At 36.8% G+C, this 20,964-nt stretch overlaps 1 protein-coding gene across 1 annotated transcript in view; it reads left to right on the top strand.

Moving 5' to 3' along the window:
* Positions 1–20,964, top strand: part of BMP2K (BMP2 inducible kinase) — a 187,559-nt gene that overhangs the window by 117,545 nt on the left and 49,050 nt on the right. The window contains exons 8-14 of the mRNA XM_006872898.1: positions 939–1,042; positions 1,613–1,692; positions 4,530–4,690; positions 8,865–9,109; positions 13,777–13,875; positions 14,480–14,664; positions 19,755–19,912. Coding sequence (XP_006872960.1) covers positions 939–1,042; positions 1,613–1,692; positions 4,530–4,690; positions 8,865–9,109; positions 13,777–13,875; positions 14,480–14,664; positions 19,755–19,912 — 1,032 coding nt within the window. The remainder of the gene's footprint in view (positions 1–938; positions 1,043–1,612; positions 1,693–4,529; positions 4,691–8,864; positions 9,110–13,776; positions 13,876–14,479; positions 14,665–19,754; positions 19,913–20,964) is intronic.

Below are 20,964 nucleotides of genomic sequence, written 5' to 3'. Positions count from 1 at the left end.
ACTTTTGCTTTCCAGTCACCAGTAATGAGCAATACATCTTGATTGCATGTTTGATCGATTTCAGACTGAAGAAGTTGGTAGAATTTTTCTATTTCATCTTCACTGGCTTTAGTGGTTGGTGCATAAATTTGGAAACCCTATACAGCATTGCTATGGGTCAGATCCGACTCAACAGCACTTATCAAAAGTTTCATGGAATATTGCTGTACTTCAGTGATGTACATTAATATTTTCAATTCTGCTTGATTAAATAAACACTAATCATGATCCTTTGAATTGATTTTTTTTTTTTTTGTCACGTAAATGGGATCAGTAAAGTTAGACAGACTGACTTAAGCAAGACATATTCCCACATGGATGAGCCAGAGAAGTTTGAGGTCCCTTTGCTTGTTGATAAATGATACCATGTCTAACTCCAGCCTGGCTATATATCTAATCATTAAAGGATGTGTTGCTCTGCTTAACTTGAGAGCCAGAATTAGAAACAAAGACATTTTAGGTAATAGTGTGAATAGAACCCTCACTATAGGTTGGTATCTGAATAATTCACTATACCAGAATAGGTATATTTGTCATATCTCTGGTACAGAGTTTTTCTATGACTGATCTGCTTTCAGCTGGCATGATGCTTTAGGTTTATATACAAGTAGTAATTCCTGAATTTTTTTTTTAGCATTAATAAAGTTCACTAGAATCATTGGTGTGGTGCTGTAGGATAAGCACAGGGCTGGTAACTGCAAGGTCTCCAGTTCATACCCACCAACTGCTCTCGGAAACCCTACATAGGGTCACAGTGAGTTGGAACTCATTTGATGACACACAACAAAAACAGAATCATGACCAACCTAGTATTGAAGAACATTGCATATATAGTGTCATAGTGTGCCCCTAAAGAACTTTTGTGTTCAGTAAAACATCTTTAATAATCTGTCTTGCAGGGTTCATGCTTGAACCAGATCCAGAGCGTAGACCTGATATATTTCAAGTGTCCTATTTTGCATTTAAATTTGCCAAAAAGGATTGTGTAGTCCCCAACATCAATGTAAGTAGCTTCCTCTGTAGAATATGCATTTTAAATTCATTTTATCATGTGTGGATCTGTAATTTTTCAATTACTAGCTTCTTTAAGTACAGTCTGACAGTGTGCTTGTTTTTAGTACTTTAGATGTAAATTGTTCACTGAGATGCCCTGAGAGTTGTAGTATACTCTTGGCCACTGCAGGGCAGTTTGCATTTTTAGGTACATAGTGCCATCTGTCTGACACTGCATTAACTGTTGTTAGGTCAGTTTAAACTTCTACTTGGAAAACCCTATACAGAGTTGTTATGAATTGGAACTGATTTGATGGCACGTAACAACAATAACAACAACAGCAGTTCAAACTCACCAGCTTTTCTGTAGGAGAAAGATGAGGTGGACTGCTTCTTTTAAGAATTATAGTCTCTGTGAGTCAGAATTGGCTCAGTGACAGTGGGTTTGATTTTGGTTTAGAAGGTGAAAATAATAGCAGTATCTCACAGACATTACTTTTTTAAGTTCAACATTATATCCATAACTTTTAATAAAACTTTCTGTAATTAAAAACTAAAATGAAGTTTTTTCCCTTCCAAGAATTCATCTATTCCTTCATCTCTTCCTGAACCGATGACTGCTAGTGAAGCAGCTGCTAGGAAAAGCCAAATAAAAGCAAGGTAGGCAAAACTGTCCTGGAATTTGAATGGGCATTTAAAAAAGTTAGAGTTCTCATTTCTGATCCTAACAAATGTAATTGATTATTAGCTTCACCCACAAAATTGTTGTGTTGCTTATTGCCTTTGTGTAGAGTTTAGATAACAAGTACAAAATAGATATGTTATATTGGATACAGGATTTGATATCAGTCCCACTTGAACTGCTCACTCTCAGCACTAAAAATGCAATAGCTTAACCAGTGATATTATACTGGGTCTTTTTATTGTTAGAAGGTTGTCATCATCTCATCACGTCACAACTAATTTGTGAAACTTTTTTTATTTTGAGTTTATAGCAGGACTTTGAACCAGTTCCTTGCAGCTCAGTAGTGGCCAATGAAGCAAAACCAGAATGGACTGTAATTTGTCAAACATGGATGAACTGGCAGGACAAACAGAAAGGGAAATAGTATGGGTCAACATGCTGCTGGAAACTTAATCTCACATTTAGAAAACAAGGCAGCATGTGTGTTGCATAGTGACTGAATAGTCATCATAGTCAGAAATAGCTGTACCCAGCTCATAAATGGCATTTAACCTTGCAACTTGGAGTATGTATTACTCTTAAGGGTACTAGCAATAATCCAGTTTCCTGAATCTTACTCCTTAAGGGATTCACTGTGCCTCTTGGGAGTCTCCTATTCCAGGGCTTCTACCTGTAAATGTTCCTGTCCGGTTATTGTTCCACTCTACCAACATTTTTAAAATTTGCATCTTTCTGATTTAGCTTTGTCATGACTGAATCAATTCAAATGAATTTGAAGCCGTGGTTCGTAGCTAGTATGATTTTTTATTTTATGAAAAGAAAAATAGCTTTTACACACAATTATTGTAGAGTGTTTAGAATTGTGTGGCACTGTAGGATAATGCACTGTACCGCAGGGTTGCTTTGAGCCACAAGGTCAGTGGTTCAAACTCACCAGCCGCTCCTTGGAAACCCTATTCAGGATTGCTATGAGTCAGAATCGATTTGGCGGCCCTTAACAATAACAACAGCAAGAACAGCAATGTAGTGTGCAGAACTTAAGGAACGCTGGTGGTCAGTGGGTTAAACATTAGACTACTAACCAGAAGATCAGCCATTCAAACTCACCAGCTGCTCTGTGGGAGAAAGATGAGGCAGTTTGTTTCCCTAAAGATTTACAGCCTTTGGGAACCGTATGGACCAGTTCTACTCTTCTAATATTTTAAAAGACTGTTAAATATTAAAATGGTTTGTATCTTATTTTTCATAGTTAATTCATGGAACTCTTGGCAGCACTTACTAGGCTTAGTTTATTTTGCTGTCTTATTTTCTTGAACATGTGCCGTGTTTTCCTATGTGTACTAGAAATTCTTTGAGGACCAGGATTGTCTTTGTATAGTCTATATCACTTTGCCAAACTACTCTTGTACAGTGCTGTAATTTGCAAAAGCAAATCAGGAAACACTGGATTAAACAAAGTCTGCAGAACTTTTAGTATGCTTTTTATTGTTTTTGAGCTAATTACAACAAGAAAAAGGTAGGCACATTCAGTACAGAATGGATGTTTTTGTGTTGTTGAGTCAATTCTGACTCATAGCGATCTTGTTAGAGTTTCTAAGGAGCAGCTGGTGGGTTTGAATTGCCTACCTTTTGGTTAACAGTTCAGTGCTTATCCTACAGCACCACATCAAGACTGAATTGGTAGATAGATGGAAAGATTGAACACAGTATTCCCTACAATTTCTGGAGTTTAGGGAGTACAGTAGTGAGTTTAGTGCCGCATTCATAATTTGAATTCAAGAAAATACTTATTATCATGAAGATGAGATATAATTTATATGTATACAGGGTCTTTTCTTGACTTCCAGTTTACTTTTCTTATGATTTGTACCATCCTCATTCCATCAAAAATACAAATATTGCTTTTAAAAACCATTTATCTGTATATATACATTTATATGTATATATATAATACATTTCTATGATTTTCTAGAAACTTTTTATTCAATTTCCATTCCTTCTTGTTAGCTGGGCTCCCTCTTGTGGTGCATATAGATATTAGGAAAGGACCATAGATTTGTGCAGTTGTGATAGACAAGACTTTCTTCAAATGCAGCAGATGTGTATGTTTTTGTTTTGAATTTATAGATGTTTGTATGTGAGGTTGAAACATTTACTGTGTTTTTGTTTTTTTGGAAGAGAAAAGAAAATGTCTGTATCTTCTCAAATTATTTAGCATCTCCTGCTTTCAAAGCTGTATATACCATTTTACCACCTACTTCTAGGTATATATTTTATATAGTTTGTATTTTACATTCAGTGTTCTAATGAAAGTAAAACTGAAGATTTAGGAAGCTGAACGTAAGTAGGTGGTTCAACCTGTTAAACATCTTGGTTTCATTTTGTTTTTACGTTCCTGAGTCAGTCTTACTTTCTCACATTTAGGGTACAGGCTAAGAGATGGAGACTGTTTCTTGGTTGTTTTTTCTGACAAGTTTAAAGACTTGCTATAAAAAATTTTTTTCTAACAAGTTTAAAGACTTGCCTGTAAATATTGTTCAACACCTTGTAAGAAGATTTCTGTTTGCTTCTTTGTAATTACATTTCCTCTCCTTAAAAGCAGTCTTTGGGACTGTACTCTTTTTCTGTCACTTCATTGTACTTTCTTGTTTTCATGAAGTAATACTGGAGATTGAGAATTAGAAGAAAACCAGGAGGACTTGCTTGATCATCAATTGTAGTTAATATGTGTCTGATATAATGACTGCCTTTGTAGAAGAGTAAATTAGAAATAATACCAATATTTGGAGTGAAATGTATTCCTCTGTGGTAGGATAACAGATACCATTGGACCAACAGAAACCTCAATTGCACCAAGACAAAGACCAAAGGCCAACTCTACCACTGCCGCTCCCAGTGTTCTGACCCTTCAAAGCTCAGCAACACCTGTTAAAGTTCCCACTCCTAGTGAATTTGGTAACCACAGACCAAAAGGTAATACGGTCCTGCCACTTTAATAGAATCTTTTATGGTTCCATTTCCTAAGGATAAAAGTTACTGTCAAAGTTAATATTTTTGAAGCAGATAATATAATGCATTAAGAAACTTTTCTGATGTCTGTTAAGGTCAGTTATTTTTCTAGGCAAAAGGAAGTTATTGACAATACAGATGTATGGTACAAAAAGCTTGCAATTTGTTTAGATCCTATAAATACATACTCTTAAATCACCAAAATGGGTTTTGAGGATGATAAGAAAGCTCAAGGGTATGAAAAATACTATGTTGCATTGGAAAAGAAGCCTTACAAAATTCAGTGATTTGATAGTTAAGCTAGTGCCTTATCAAAGAAGTCTGTCTTGAACCATGTGACTGTTGCAACAGAAACCATCTGATTTTCAGTGAAATTGTTTTCCTTTTGTAAAATGTCTTTTGCATGTTATAGTACAACGTGGTACTTAAAAAAAAAAAATCAAGAAACAAAATTCCCCTAAAGACTTATCTCTTGTATTAGGGTAAATGGGTTCTCTCAGTGGTCTGAAGGTATAACCTGAAGGCTCACCTCAAATAAATCCTGTTTTGTACTTTATTTCATAATATATGTTTTGCTTTAATATTAAAATATTTTCAATAAAAATGTTATCAGTTAGGATAACTGATAATTAAGAGCCCACACTTTGTGTTTCATAGAACTGGGAATTGAGTTCTATTTCTCACATTTTTTTTTTTTTTTGATGGGAACTTCAAAAAGTTTGTAGAAAAATTCCTTTATCTTTCAATTCCATTTTTCTGTAAATTTTTTAAGCCCCCTCATATTTTAGAAAAACACTAGTACCTATCTCAAAGTATTTTTGAAAGGATTAAATGACTATTTAATGTAATATCTTACACATAACACAGCTTTTGTTGTTGTTGTTAAGTGCCGTCGAGTCGGTTCCGACCCATAGCGACCCTGTACAGGGTTTCCGAGGGTGTAAATCTTTACGGGAGTAGAAAGCCTTATCTTTCTCCCGCGGAGCGGCTGGTAGTTTCGAACCGCTGACCTTAAGGTTCGCAGCCCGAGTCGTAACCACTACGCTACCAGAGCTCCTTAGCTTTAGGAAATGTTAACTGTTTTGTATGACACCTTGGTGATTTATTGGTAGATACATGGCCTTTCATGTAGAGGACCTCAAGAAAGGCCACCACCCATCTGCCAGTGGAGGCTGCATGATGCGGTGATGCTGAACAGGTGTCACCAGTTGTTGATACTATGTGTACTAGCAATAAAGACCTAGCAATCTACTTACCAAAGTTAGCAGTGAGAACTAGATCACAGTGGTCCAATCTGCAGTGATCACATAGATGGCAAAGGACTGGGCAATGGTTTATTTCGGTATGTATGAGTTGGGGCCAACTTGATGGCAGTTAGCAAATTATTCGCTTGGGGAAGATTATGTTTATTTTGTTTATTAACCTGACATATTGCTACAGCTCCCTAGGGTAATTAAGTACATTAACAAGAGTGAAAAAATACAACAAAAACCCATTGTTGTAGTATTGGATTCAAATTCATTTGTGTTTAATTCCCAGTTTTACTGCTTCTCAGTCTCAGTGTTATCTTCTGTAAAATGTGAATAACAACTACTTTTCCTGTTATGAGGCATAAATAACAAGATGTATGGTACCTAGGGCAATTCTGTCTCATTATAAGCATTCAGTGTTAATTTCTTTTTATTCTCTCCATTTTGACTTGGAGATCCAATCAGTTATCTGTCATTGGTCAGTGTACTCCAGTCAAAAACCACTAGGAACATGTTTGTAGTTTGAACAAGTTGGGTTTTATTACTTCTCACACTGTGAGCTTTGGTAATCCACAATAGTGGACTACACATTGTACTGCTAACTGCAAGGTCAGCTGGTCGAGAGTATGCCAGATGCTCCAGCGAGAAAAATGAGACTTTGTACTCGTGTAGAAATTTACAGCCTCAGAAACCCTATGCAGGGTCTTGGAATCAGAACTGACTTGATGACTCAAAACTACCACCACCACACTGTGAGGAACCATGGGACATCGCAACAAAATGATGTTTGAAAAGATTTGGAGATGTGTTAGGTGTTTGGGAGGCTGTAGAACATGGGACTTGACTTTGGATTGGATGCTATTAGGAAATGTGAGTACAGGCTTGTCTTGGGTACATTGTAGTTGTTGATTCCAGACCACTGCACTAAAGTGATCATAGCAATAAAGTGAGTCACATGCATTTGGTGTTTTCTCAGTGCGTATAAAAACTATGTTTACACTGTACTGTATAGTCTATTAGTACAGAGGAGTCTTGGTGTGGCGCTGTGTGCTAATGTGTCAGACTGCAAAGCCATTTGAACTGCAAGGTAGGCAGTTCAAGCTCACCAGCTGCTCCTCGGAAACCCTATGGGTTGGAACCGACTCGATGGCACTTAACACCACGATCAACAACATAGTCTTTTAGGTGTGAAATGTTGCTAAGTGCCATTAAGTTGGTTCTAACTCATAAGGGACCCTGTGTAAGATATTCAAGGAGCGGTTGGTATCTTTGAATTGCCTACCTCTCAGTCAGCAGTCTAGTGCTTTTCTTGTAGTGCCACTGTGTAACTGAATTATAAAAAAGTGTGAAATACTGTGAAAATTACTAAACTGTGATGTAGGCATGGAGTGAACACATGGTGTTGTAAAAATTGCACCAATACACTTGTTTGATGCAGGATTGCTGCAAACCTTTCATTCATAAAAAACACAGTGAAACGCAAGAAAGCCAGGTAATCTGTTAGGCTGTGATAGGTAGCTTAATAAACCTTGCCTAGTAGGATTACGAATCGGGCTGCTAAACCCAAGGTCGGCAGTTCAAAACTACCAGCTGCTCCGCTGGAGAAAGCAGAGGCTTTCTGCTCCCGTAAAGATTTACAGCCTTGGAAACCCTGTGCAGGGTCACTATGAGTCAGAACCGACTCCATGGTACTTAACAACCACAGTGAAGTAGGATAGAGACTAAAGATAAAATTGGTGAAGAAACAGCACTCACTCATAAATGCTTGTTGTTAAGTGCCGTAAAGTTGGTTCTGACTCATAGCAACCTTGTATAGGGTTTCTGAGGAGCAGCTGGTGGGTTTGAACTGCTGACCTTGTGGTTTGCAGTCCAGTGTAAAACCTACAATGGTAACATATATTATAAAACAGACAAGATAAGGAGAAGCGGTTTAAACAGTGCCCAAGGTCTTTTCTGTTCAGACACGATTATGGTGTGGTCTTGTTTTCTTGATCCTTCACCATCGCAGAGTGGCTTGCCTGATGTTGATGCTTTATCAAATTGTTCAAGTTTAGAAAGAGAAAATTTAGCATCTAGTTAAGAGTGCTCGGCCAGCTCCCAATGTCAGGGGCAACTGTCCTCTTTCTCACACGCTTCCAGCTTAAGTTAGAAAAGTAATATTCTTTTTCCCCCCGACTATCTCTTTTAACCTGCTTATCCTCATTAAGGATTATACAGAAAGTGACACATTAGTGACACATTAATACATTTTTTTAAAATACTCAGATTGTGTGGAAGTATTTAGAGAAAAATGTAAAAGTGTTCTTTTGTTGTCCAAATTAGCCTGCAGCAGTTTAATGTGCATCCTTCCAGCTTTTAAAAATATTCTTATATGCAATAATGCACACAGTTCTACCTTATAATTTTTATGTAATAGTGAGGCGCTGTAAGATAATGTGCTGGACTGCAAAATTGATTTGAACTGCAAGGTCAGAGGTTCAAACTCACCAGCTGCTGCTCCTCGGAAACCCAATACAGACAGGGTCACTATGGATCGGCACCAACTCAAGGGCACTTAACAACAACAACAACAACATGTAACCATATCTGTGTTGTTGACCAGTTAGGTTATTTTCAATATTTACATTATTAACATCTTTATAACAGACTTTTGATTCACATTATCAAAAACCATTTCTCTGAGGAAATGGGCTCATTTAAAATTCGGCAACAGGAGTTGTTCATCACTTTTGTAATTCAGGGATTACTGCATGTAGATACAGATGGAAGTTTCTTTATTATAAATATATAAATACTTTGGCTAAATGTTATACAAATTACTGTTTGAAATTGAGCTATTTTATTGAAATCATGAGTAGGTTCATATAAGTTTTGGAAACCTATTTTAGGAGCACTGAGATCTGGAAATGGCCCAGAAATCTTATTGGGTCAGGAGCCCCCTCAGCAACCTCCACAGCAGCATAGAGTACTTCAGCAACTACAACAGGGAGATTGGAGATTGCAGCAGCTTCATTTACAGCATCGGAATTCTCACCAGCAGCAGCAGCAGCAGCAGCAGCAGCAGCAGCAGCAGCAGCAGCAGCAGCAGCAGCAGCAGCAGCAGCAACTACTTCAGGATGCTTATATGCAGCAGGTAATTCTTTTGTTACTTTATGTGTGGGAAGTATTGTTGAAACCCCATACAAGATTGTTATGAATCTGAGCCAACTCAAAGGCCCGTAACAACAACAATTGTTGTAAAAACTCTTGCAGCAATTGAATATCAGTGAGTTCTTTTTTATATCATGAGTACCGTGGACTCTAGATTCAAATAAATACCTTGTACAATTTCCTAGGTGGTTTTTAAAGAATATCTGATTTGCATTCTTTGATGTATTTAAGAATGCTCTTGTGAAATAGATTGCCTCTGGATTTGTGGTACAATGACTATTCCTCTAATCCTTTGGCTTTCATGATGAAGCACTGCAGTTTGTGATGTTCCTGCTTGAGGTTGCATTTTGAGCTCAGTTATATAGACTGATAATGAAAAGTGATACATGAGTTCTTCAGAAATGAGACACTGTCATGAGTCTTTGTTTTTATTTTCGGTTTTCATTTTGTTTTTATTACCTTGGTTGGTAGAAGGGAGACTAGAATTTGGAGGGACATAAGAGAAAAATGAGCTTTAAGTTCTGTTCTGTCCTTTGCCTCATCAGATCCTGCAAATTTTTAGTTTTCCAGGAAATATTTAAAATATAACTACTGTTATCTTCTTCCTTTTATCATTACTTTCAGTATGAGATTAAGTCAACAAATAAAATCATTAGAAGTTTTTATGAAACAAAAATGTCAAAATGTGAAGCTACTCTTTCACAGCATATCCTCCTTCAAGGTCTGTGCGCTTCTGAAAGTTGTGTTTTCATCTCTCTAGCCCTTCCCTGAAGAACTCCACACTTTTGGAATTATACCAGTCTTGGCATCCTTGAGGAACTCGATTGTGTTCCTTTTCATTGTTCTTTGATAATAGAAAGAAGGGGCAAGATCCAGGACTGTAGGGTGGGTGGAGTAGATTTCCCAAGGAGAGTCTCATAGGACAACCCTTGCTTTACCTTCAAAGATGGAAGAGCTGTGTAACAACAACAGTTGTGATGGGGAAAAAAATGGACACAGCTTTCCTAGACTTTTCTCCACCAATGTAGTCCATTTTCTTAAAACTTCTTTTTTTGTGTGGGGGTCTGGATATCAACATTTATAAATCTAATGGAGCTCAACTTTTTTTTTTTTTCAATGTAAGGTTTTATTGTGGATAGTGAAAGTTTACAGGGCAGATAATCAGTTTTACATTCAACAAATCATGTACCTTGTTTCATTACAATGATTATAATCCCCTCCATGTACCATCAGTTAACAGTATTTCTCTCTATTCACTTTAGCTTTTTAAAAAACAAACAATAAAACCACTCAGGCATATATAATAATTTACATCTCCAAAGGGCACATTCTGCAAGTCTGCCTCCTGGCCACCAGCTCTTAGTCCCTCTCTTCTTAATCCATGAATCTAGAGACCTCCACCACTCCCCCTCTCCATGCCCCCATCTCTGCCTCCATCTCTGGCGCTGTTGCTTCTCTGGATAAAGTCCTACATTCTGCTTGTGCGCTTCTCTCTTGATGGTCTAGGGTCCTCTGTTTTTGGACTGTAAGATTAAACACTCCCCTGTTTTTGTTACAAAACTTCTATCTTTACAATTGTGACAGTCGCAATTAGTCATGATAACAGTTATTCACTAATGAATCTTACAAATCTTATCCCCATCTCTTTTCACCAGACCCATCTAGACGAGATGACAGCTATTCAGTGGGAACTCTTTCTTCCCCCCATACTCTTAAACTAAACTCCCTCTTGAAACCTTGTAAGCCAGTCACTTCGTGCCTTTATTGCCCCCTCATTTTAGATAGCCAGTTTCTAAGTTGCCCGTCCCTATCTACCCTATGTGTACAGAAGGGATAGCATTGATATTTGATGTGAAGACTCTTTCCCTCTCTGTTGGTATACCACTCTGAGTATAGGTCAGGTTCCTCAAATTGAAGCAATTTGCCCTTGTTTCCTTTATCAAAAAAAAAAAAAAAAAATTTTTTTTTTCAGGGTGATGCTGCCACGTACGTCATTCTGTAGTTGTTGTCTATTCTTGTTGGTTCTCAGTCCACAGAACTTCCTTTAAGATGTTTTTCATAGCCGGGTTGACTTTGGCAAAATCCCTTAGCTTCTGTTTATCCTGGAATGTTTTGATTACTTCATCATATTTGATTGACAGCTTTTCTGGGTAGAGGATTCTTGGGTGGCAGTTTCTTTCTTTCAGGGTTTTATATATGTCTCCCCATTGCCTTCTTGCCTGCATGGTTTCTGTTGAGAAATCCGAGCTTAATCTGATTTGCTTGCCTTTGTATGTTACACTTCTCTTTTCCCTAGCTGCTTTCAGGATTCTGTCCTTATCTTTGATTTTAGAGAGCTTGATTATTATATGTCTTGGTTAATGTCTTTTACGGTCTATCTATCCAGGGGTTTCTTGAATGCTTATCTTTTCATATTTTCAGGATATTAGGAAAATTTTCTTCCAGAAGCTCTTCAGCTATCTCCTCTGTGGACTTGTGTGATTGTTCCTGTTCTGGAATGCCAATAATTCTTAAGTTATCCAACATATCTTCATGTTATCCAACATGAATCTTAGGCCTTCTTCAGATGTTTTTTTTTATCTTTTCTGTATTTGCTCTTCTATCTTAGTAGTGTTGAGAGATTTATCTTATAGCTCACTAGTTCTGGCTTTTATCTCTTCAGTTCTACTCCTTTGCCTTTCAGTGTATTGTCCATTTCTGATACTCTATTATTAATCATTTGGACCTCTTTCTGTAGGCTTTGAATTGTTTCCAGTGCTGTATATCTCTTATTTGATTGTTCCTGTCGCACTTTCCTGACTTCTTCCTTATTTTTCTCAACTCCATTATATAGTGTTTTGATACATTTTATAATCATTTTTCTGAATTCCTTCCCAGGCATTTCCAACTGCCCATCTTCCAGTATGAATTGTAGGTCTACTTCTAACTCATTTGCCTCAGTCACTTTATTTCATTTCTGGACATGTGCAGATATGGTCATCTGCTTCTGCTTTTTAGGCATCTTTAGGGGTTATCTGTGGCCTTAATACTTAGATGGGTGTGTATTTTGTATTTTTTATACTTTCTGATTGCCTTCAGGTAGATGTGATCATGAAATGGGCTTTCCTTTTCACTCTTCTTCCTGAGAAGTTTCAAGATGCCACTGTTGGTCATTTTGACATAACTTAGGATTTAATTTTCGGCCTATTTCCTTTTTTTGTCTGCCTGTCCCACTCCACAATCCCCATTCAGGCCTTTTTTTAGTTATAAACAGTTCAGAGCTGGCTGTGGCTGTTTTGCACTGCAGTTTGGTTTTAAGTGGAAACTCTCTCTTTAAATTTTGAGGAGATCTTTGTGCATGCGTAGTAGAACCCTCCGAGTGTGGGACTGGGGTATCCACTACCTCAGGCACCCCTATAGTCACAGAATGGAGGTGTGCCAACAGCAAGGGATCAATGAACAGATACCAAAATAAAAGAATGTCCACACCTTTATCAGAGCGTCCATGGCTGCTCTGATCCTTCCCCCGCTTGGTCTCATCCAAGATGGCGGCTCCTGGAGCAGCTGAGCATCTTGAATTAGAAAGCAATGGATTTCTTGCTTCTGGTACAAATTCTCCTAGCTGTATAACTGGCTCAATAATGTAAGGGTGAATCAAAAAGTATTGCTACTAGGATTCTAGTTCAGCCATGCACAGTTTTTTCTAAACTAAATATGTTTAAACATGTCTCTGCCATCAGTAGATCAGAGACATGTTTTCCAACCTTCTAAATATTCCTTTATATGTGGTTCAGAGTTCTGGGACCATCCTCTGAGCCTGCTTGGTGTTCTGTATTCTGTGTTGTTGCTGACGGAGCTCCTTATTGCATTTCTACCCGATCCACCGTCTTCTTTGTTCTCTTCTTATAGCTTATTAATAAGCCCTATGATTATTCTGTGTCCTTTGAGAAACTCCATGAAGATTACCCCTTTGGGCTCCCAAATCATAGTCACGTAAACTTCTGAAATGACCTCTACCTCCATTTAATTGGTCCAGCAGATACCCTCAGAAGCCACTGTTTTAATTGGACCTTGTTTTGAAGTCCTTGTTATGAGACTAAGGCAAGTGTATTATTTAGAGAACTTGTCGGATCCACTGATTGCAGAGACATGTTTAAACATACTTAGTTTAGTAAAAACTGTGCATGGATGAACTAGAATCCTAGTAGCAATACTTTTTGATTCACCCTTATACTATTGAGCCAGTTATATGCATGATGCTTTTCATTGGTATCTTCATCCTCTGATCTTGACTAGACCTAGGATGAAGGGAGGGTGGTATGGCCAGAAGATACCAATGAAGGGAAGATACAGGAAACAGTGGAAATGTACTGTACTGGACACTGTCACTTCAGGGATGTTTATTCACTAGGAAGGAGGTGAAGGAGTCTAGGCTTCTCCCAGAACAGTTTTAATTGAATCTCTTTCCATGTTTTGTTGATAATTTGAAACCAACTCCAGTAAGTATTATAATCCTTTACTGATTATACCTGTTTTACATTGGTGTTTGAATTACTGACTTCCCAAGTCATTTTTATGTTAAGATCAATACCTAAAAAAAAGAAGAAAAATGAGTAGAAAAGGCATGAGGGATATTGATATTGATGGATTTGTTTGTTTTTGTCATTGTAGTATCAACATGCAGTGCAGCAGCAACAAATACTTCAGCAACAGTTTTTAATGCATTCAGTGTATCAGCAGCAGCCTTCTGCATCACAGTATCCTACAATGGTAAGTGATAGATAATTTTGAGAGGTTTATCTGTAAGTATAAACTATAGTGTGTTTGAATTAACTGTATGCATGATTTAATCATTATCAATCCTTTCTTTATAATTATTCAATTTAGAGAATTGACGCCTTTTTATTCCAGTCACTGATATATTTTTAATCATCTTTAAATCTGGCTGAACTACAGAACCTAAATTTGGCACATTATAGTTGGTTGAGTCATACTAGAATAGAAATATGCGACCTGTGATCTTTTGTCACTTGTATCTTTCATTCTGTTGAGAGAGGGGGAAAAACAAAACAAAAACTTAACACACAAGGAAACTGAAACCCAGAGGAAGGTCGCATTAGCTTCAGAGAAAAGTTTGATCTTTTTTTTCCTTAAACGATTATTCCTATACCAGTGATTTTAAGCTACTCTATTGTCTCTTTCTTAGAGCATTTTAATGAATGGATCCAGCCTGGCTTCACAGCTTCTTCAATAGTTTTATTTAATCTTGCTGTACTTTTCTAGTAGCAGAGCTGCTCTATCAGATAGAAATCGCTTTTATGGTTGCTTTAGTGACTTTGAGAAGTGTTTTATATAGTGGTGTTTCTTGTTTCAGATGCAGCAATACCAGCAGGCTTTCTTACAACAGCAGATGCTAGCTCAACATCAGCAGTCTCACCAGCAAGCATCACCAGAATATCTTACATCCCCTCAAGAGTTCTCACCAGCCTTAATATCCTACCCTTCATCACTTCCAGCTCAGGTTGGAACCATTGTGGACTCTTCTTATAGTGGCAATAGGCAAGTATTTTTTCTAGGAATACACAGGAAATTATTGTGGAAGTGAATCATTGAGTGGACTCATTAAGTGGCTCTTGTATTAGCTTAAAGAGAGTCCATCTTTTTGTAGAGCCTACTCTCTTTTTCTCTGAATTCTCTCTCATTGTCTCCCTGCATCTCCATCCTTCCATTCCCATCAGTGAATTCTGCAGACTGCTAATTGCACATTTAGAGATAAGAAATTTACTGGCTTGCATGTGAAGGCTTAATTTGTAATTTAAATAGAAACAAAAACCTTAACAAGATGTTATACTAGTTTAAAAAAGTCCTCTTAAAGCAAGTTAATTTAGCTTTTTCCTACTTAAATGTAATTACTTTCAGTTAATTTCACAACACTCATAATCTAATTTGGTCCAATTCAAACAGGTACAAAACATTTAATGTATCATTTGCTTCTCTTTAAAGATGATGAAACTTATTGTTACTGCAGTATAATTGGGTAATAGTGTATTTTGGTAATTCAGGTGCATTGACCAGTAATGTTCTTTTTTCACGGACAATTTTATTCAAAGTATTACTATAAATTAAAGAACTAGGATACAGATTTTCACAAATTAAGGTATGGTAAGTGTTTCAAGATCTTATAATTAATGATTGATATTATAAATTTTTCTTAATGTTTACAGATACATAGGAGGAGATAGTTGTTGGAGTTTGGGTACTGGAAAACTAATAAAATTGTCACAGGACACTACTTCAGGATTTGAAACATTAGCGCTAACATGCTAATATACACTCTGCATCTTAAAGAGAATATAAACGTTTTCAGTTTGCTGTAGAACAGCTCCCAATCTTGTTTATGTGTGTGTATGATAGGACAGCAGGAAAGGAAGGGGAGAGGAGTAAAATTGGGATGTAGGAATTAGGATAAGTGTCTAAGTGGAGGGTGTTGCATATGTTCAAAGACCGTTTTAAAAGCTCAGATCTGCATTTGCCAAACACTTTTCATTTGCTGAAAGAAGAGGCCTTCTGGTCCCTTAAGGATTTGCAGCCTCAGAAACCCTATGACAGGGTTGCAATGAGTCAGAACTGACTCCGTGGCACACAATTATCACCACCACCATTGTATTTGTTGCTTTATTCACATGACAGTTTTTTCTTTAAAGGAGTTACTTAAAAAACAACAAAACTCACAGAATTATTGTAGATGACAAAATTAAAATGAATAACATAAATTTAAAAGAAACTGAAACAACTAAAGTATAAACTGAAATACAAATAGTAATCTAATAAATTAAAAAAAATATATGCCTGAAGATATATTCCCAATGATAAGGACAGACTAATTTTATACACTGAAAAATAAGATATTATGTTATTTTTTTTAGTTTAAGATACTGATATGATTGTTGTATTAATTAGGTGATTTTTTTTTATGTTTGATGTTAACTAGCATCAAATAAACAACAACTAGTTGTTAAGTGCTATCTAGTCAGTTCCGACTCATAGTGACCCTGTATATAGGGTTTCCGAAGAGCATCTGGTGGGTTTGAACCGCCAACCCTTGAGATTAGCAGTCCAGTGCTTATCCTACAGTGCTACACCAATACCTGTCTTATCTAATACAGCATATCTATTTATGTATACTTTGTATTTTAAAGGATTATCAACTTGTAGAAATGAAATAAAGTGTCACTTCTGAGACTGGAGTGATGAATTTGAAATGAATATGAGAGAGTTCATAGTAGTGTACCATATAGCACATATACCATCTAATCTTCTGATTCATTTTAAAAGATGATGCACTTCCAAAGAATTGAAGCATACCTGTGCATGCAATGTGCTAAAGCCTATAACTCCTGTGAATTACCGTAGTACTGCCTACTGTAACCCCATCTCTATTGTTACCATTCATGGAAGCTTCTTAATAAAACACTTTAACTGTAAGTACAGTCCATGAGTTCTGTGAGACTACATCAGATCCAAACGGGAGGGAAAATGCTGAGGGAAAGGTGAGTGGCTTGTGTCAGAGGTGGAATAGAGTGGTACATACAGCAGCTTGTAGAAATATGTATTTCACCTCTGCTTCATAGGAATTGGCTTTGTTTTTCTTAATTGGTCTAGCTATTAAAATAATCATTTTCTATACCTCACTTGTTTTGCACCACTCCTGTAGAATTATATATTTAAAAAGATGGCACTTTGGAGCAGGAAAGAGGTGATGGTCAGTTGGATGGAAATAATTATGTATTTGACTGCTAGTGGTCAGAAACACAGAATTCCTCATAGGAACTCTGTTCAAGTCTCACTCGTACCTCAGTGCTACTTCACTGATAATTTCTATCCAAACTTAAAATCAAACTTTATCAAGAGTTATATATTAAGTATAATATCTTCTGTAACAACTAAAAAAGATCATTGTAAGTAAAAGTTCCTTTTTGGTGATGGACTCAGTATAAGACAAGATTTGAGGTTAAAGATTTGGCTCAAAGTCTAAGGGATACTTGAGTAAAAGATAAGAAACCGACTAGTTCCTTGTACAGATGGATAAGGTCTTGGTTAGAGTAATTAGTTATTTCCTTTTCTTTTCCATGTTATCTTTGGCTACAATTACTATCTTTTCACTGGTGTGGCACTGGAGGATAAGCACTGGACTGTTAACTACAGGGTTGGCAGTTCAAGTCCACCATCTACTCTTTGGAAACCCTATACAGGGTTGCAACAACAGCATTATGAATATTGGAGAATATCACTGTCTTGTATTCTATCTAGTTAATAGCTAAAATACATGATCTGATTTCTTATGATTACCCTATTGTAATAGTAATTTTTTTTTTCCTGCATAATAAATTGCCACAAAATTTTGTAATCTAAAACAACAGTAAATATCTGACGTACTTTCTTTGAATTGGCATTTAGGAGTTAAGTTCGCTGGTTAGTTAGTTGTGTTTGGGAGTCTCTTAAGAGGTTCTAGTCAAGGTGTTGGCTAGAGCTACAGTCCTCTGAAGGCTTGTTTCGAAGATGGCTCACTCACATGACTTTGGGCAGGAGACGTTTCAGTTCATTGGCACCTGGATCTTTTCAAAAGACTGCTCTTTAGCAAGGCCAAAAACTATTTTGACAAAAGAATAATTTATTCTGTGTTCTGTAGTACAAGTGATCCAAGAGTGAGACAGGATGGAAGATGCTGCAATATGTTTATGACCTAGTGTCAGAAGTTACATGCGTGGACTTCTACCAAATTCTGTTTGTTAGAAGTAAGACACTAGATCTAGCCCATATTCAAGGGCAAGGGAATTTGTTCCCACCTTTTAAGGGAGGAATGTCAAAGAACTTGTAGATAATATTTTAAAACCAAGAAGAACACAAAAGTTCATTCCAGAAATTGGGAAGAGGTTGATTTTTTAGATGTTGTTTTTAAAGACCATCAAGTCGGTTCTGACTCATTGTGACCCTGTATAGGGTTTACAAGGAGTAGCTGGTGAGTTTGAACTTATAGTTCAGTGTGTGGTTAACTCCTCTGGTGTGGCACTGTAGGATAAGCTGTGGACCTACACTGCCACATTAGGGGAGTCAGAAAATTCTAAAAGGGATTATTGGTAGCCACAAGGAGAAATATCTTTGAGTTGTATCCTATCTGATCTGTGTCTTAAGTCCTCTGAAAGTCTTTGAAAGTTACTTTTGAAATTAGAGGTGAGACGCTATCATATTGAGGCCAACTTAGACCTTCATCAGAATTCCTACAGTGGTTTCTACACTGAGTGACAATTATTATTAAGATTATCAGTTATTTTAACTAAGCATGATGATCTGTTTGTAGGCCAACTACTATGTTTATTTTTTATCTGTTACACTCTAGCCTTCAATGAGTGCTTAAACATCGCTTTCGTAACTTAGCTGCACTGAGTAGCTTGGAATAGGGGATTCAGTGGACAACTTTTGTCCCCTGTGTGGTGGCAATGTTAGAGAGCATCCAAGGGGAAGGTAAATTTAATGAGGTGAGTGAGGGCTTGCAAAATCAAGATACCTCATTGCAAATACAGATTCTCCCTCTATTACTAATGTTACAGGATTTCGATGTGAATTATTAAAGCAACTTGACAGCTTTGTTGCATCACTTCATTGCTAAGATAGCTTTCTAGGCTAGATTAAAGAGAATACATTCCAAAGGACTTTGGACTTAAGTAGTACCGTTAGACTCTCTTCTCTTCTTAAAAAGTCAAGAGTCCTATAATATATACAAAATAATGTTTATCTGATGTTGTCAAGTGTCACTGAGTTGTTGCAACCCTGTTTAGGGTTTCCACAGAGTCGCTGGTGGGTTTGAACTGCCAACCTTGTAGTTGGTAGTCCAGTGCTTGTCCTTCTGTACCATACTAGAATCTAACCCATACCTAGATTTGGGTAATTTATGAAGCAATCCTAGAAGTTTATCTTTTGTCAATAACTATATTCAGTTAAGATCAGCACTGAACTGTGAACCACAAGGTTGGCAGTTCAGACCTACCAGCTGCTCCTCAGAAACCCTGTACAACATGTGACAACAACAACATATGCAGGGAATGGCTTTCTCAAAATGAAACTTACAGTAGTACCTAAATAGAATTAGTATATAAAATCACCTTATTCAATAGTGATTTTGTCTTCATAGTAATACAAGAGGATTTCAAAAAGTTTGTGGAAAAAATAGAGTAAAAAGATGATGGAATTTTTCAAACAATGTTTGAAGCCCTCTGCTAGCTAATATTGACCGAGTGCTTACTTTGTAGTAGACACTGTTCTCTTTAGGCTTTACATGTACCAATCCACTTAACTCATCGCAGGAACCCTGAGATGCTGTTAGCTGCTGTTAAGTTCACCCCAAACTCAGCTGGGTACTGTTACTCTTATTTTACACATGAGCAAACTAAGGCTAAGGAACTTGCCGCAAGGTATATAGCTAGTGACCTGGTGGGAGTGCTTGAGTTCAAATCCAGATGCTCCCTCTAAAGCGTGTACTGTTATCTGCCATCTTCACCATCTGAAAGAACTGGTTTTCTAAACATACTGGAGCACTAATTTTTCTTAATTCTAACATGTTGTTTCCCTCCTCCTTTTAATTATTACTGTAGATCAGTTGCTGATAAAGAAACAACTGCAAATTTTCCAAATCAGAAGAACATCAGTAACCCTCCTGATATGTCAGGGTGGAATCCTTTTGGAGAGGATAATTTCTCCAAGTTAACAGAAGAGGAGCTCTTGGACAGAGAATTTGACCTTCTGAGATCAAGTAAGGGACACTTGAAGGCTTATTTTGCTTCACAGTAAAATAACAACTATAAATATTCAGCAAGGCCAAAGACTACTTTGAGGTGGTATATAGAAATTCTTTTTGTGCATTTGAGGGCAAAATTCAGACCACCTTCTTTTATATATACTACCGAACTATGTTGTGTGCGTTAGAAATAATTTGCTTGATATTAGCTATTAAACCCACAATTGCTGGTAGTACCATGATATCCTAACATTTAAATACTATGTATCTATGAATGTTAAATTTAGAATATCTCCAAAACATGAAAATTAATGTTGAAATAAAAAGGGAACCCTGAGTATCTTGCCTCGCTAGTTATTTTATAGCTCTGTTTACTTGCACACTCAATAGAAGACATTGTAGGTCTGAGATGCCCTTTGAAAATGCCTGAGAGAAAGTATGGGCTACTACATTATGTTAATGTTTTGTAATGCCCTTTTAATGAGTGGTCACATAAAAGGGCTGCTTTGTTGTCCTGACATGGCAAAAATTAAATAAATAGTTTTCCACTTTCAGTCAGATATCTCAATGTTTTCACTTGCAATCATTGCCTCTTCTTAGACTACATAATAATATAGACATACATGTGTCTCAAGTCTCACCATAGAAATTTTAGCAAAGCTCTTTTTTGGAAGGAGGATGCTAATTGTTTGAAAGTGGTTGCAAAGTAGGAGCCAGCTTTCTACAAGTCTATAGCTATTTTTTAGGTATTTGAGGCTTTTGTGTGTATATGTAGGGAGGGAGTAGATACTCCCTTATTCCCAACTTTTGCATATGAAAAGAAGGTCTTAGTAGTTCCTAGTTTATAGCTCCTAATTTTTTTATTTTAGGTAACTGGCTTTATGAGACTTTATTCATGAAATGCTTTGCTTCAAGTTGGTATATATTTTATTTAAATTTTATAAATTCCCCAAATTCGTGAAAGAATAGTAATTTTGGGTCTGAATTTGTATTTTAATATTGGTTATATGTTTTAAAATTAAATTGATAATTAATTGGAGATATAAAAATGAATTTGAAGCCTTTAA

Source organism: Chrysochloris asiatica, unplaced genomic scaffold, assembly GCF_000296735.1.
Source record: "Chrysochloris asiatica unplaced genomic scaffold, ChrAsi1.0 scaffold00214, whole genome shotgun sequence".
NCBI lineage: Eukaryota > Metazoa > Chordata > Mammalia > Afrosoricida > Chrysochloridae > Chrysochloris > Chrysochloris asiatica.
The sequence above is the reverse complement of the archived record's forward strand: the minus strand, read 5'-3'. Positions and strand labels throughout refer to the sequence as shown.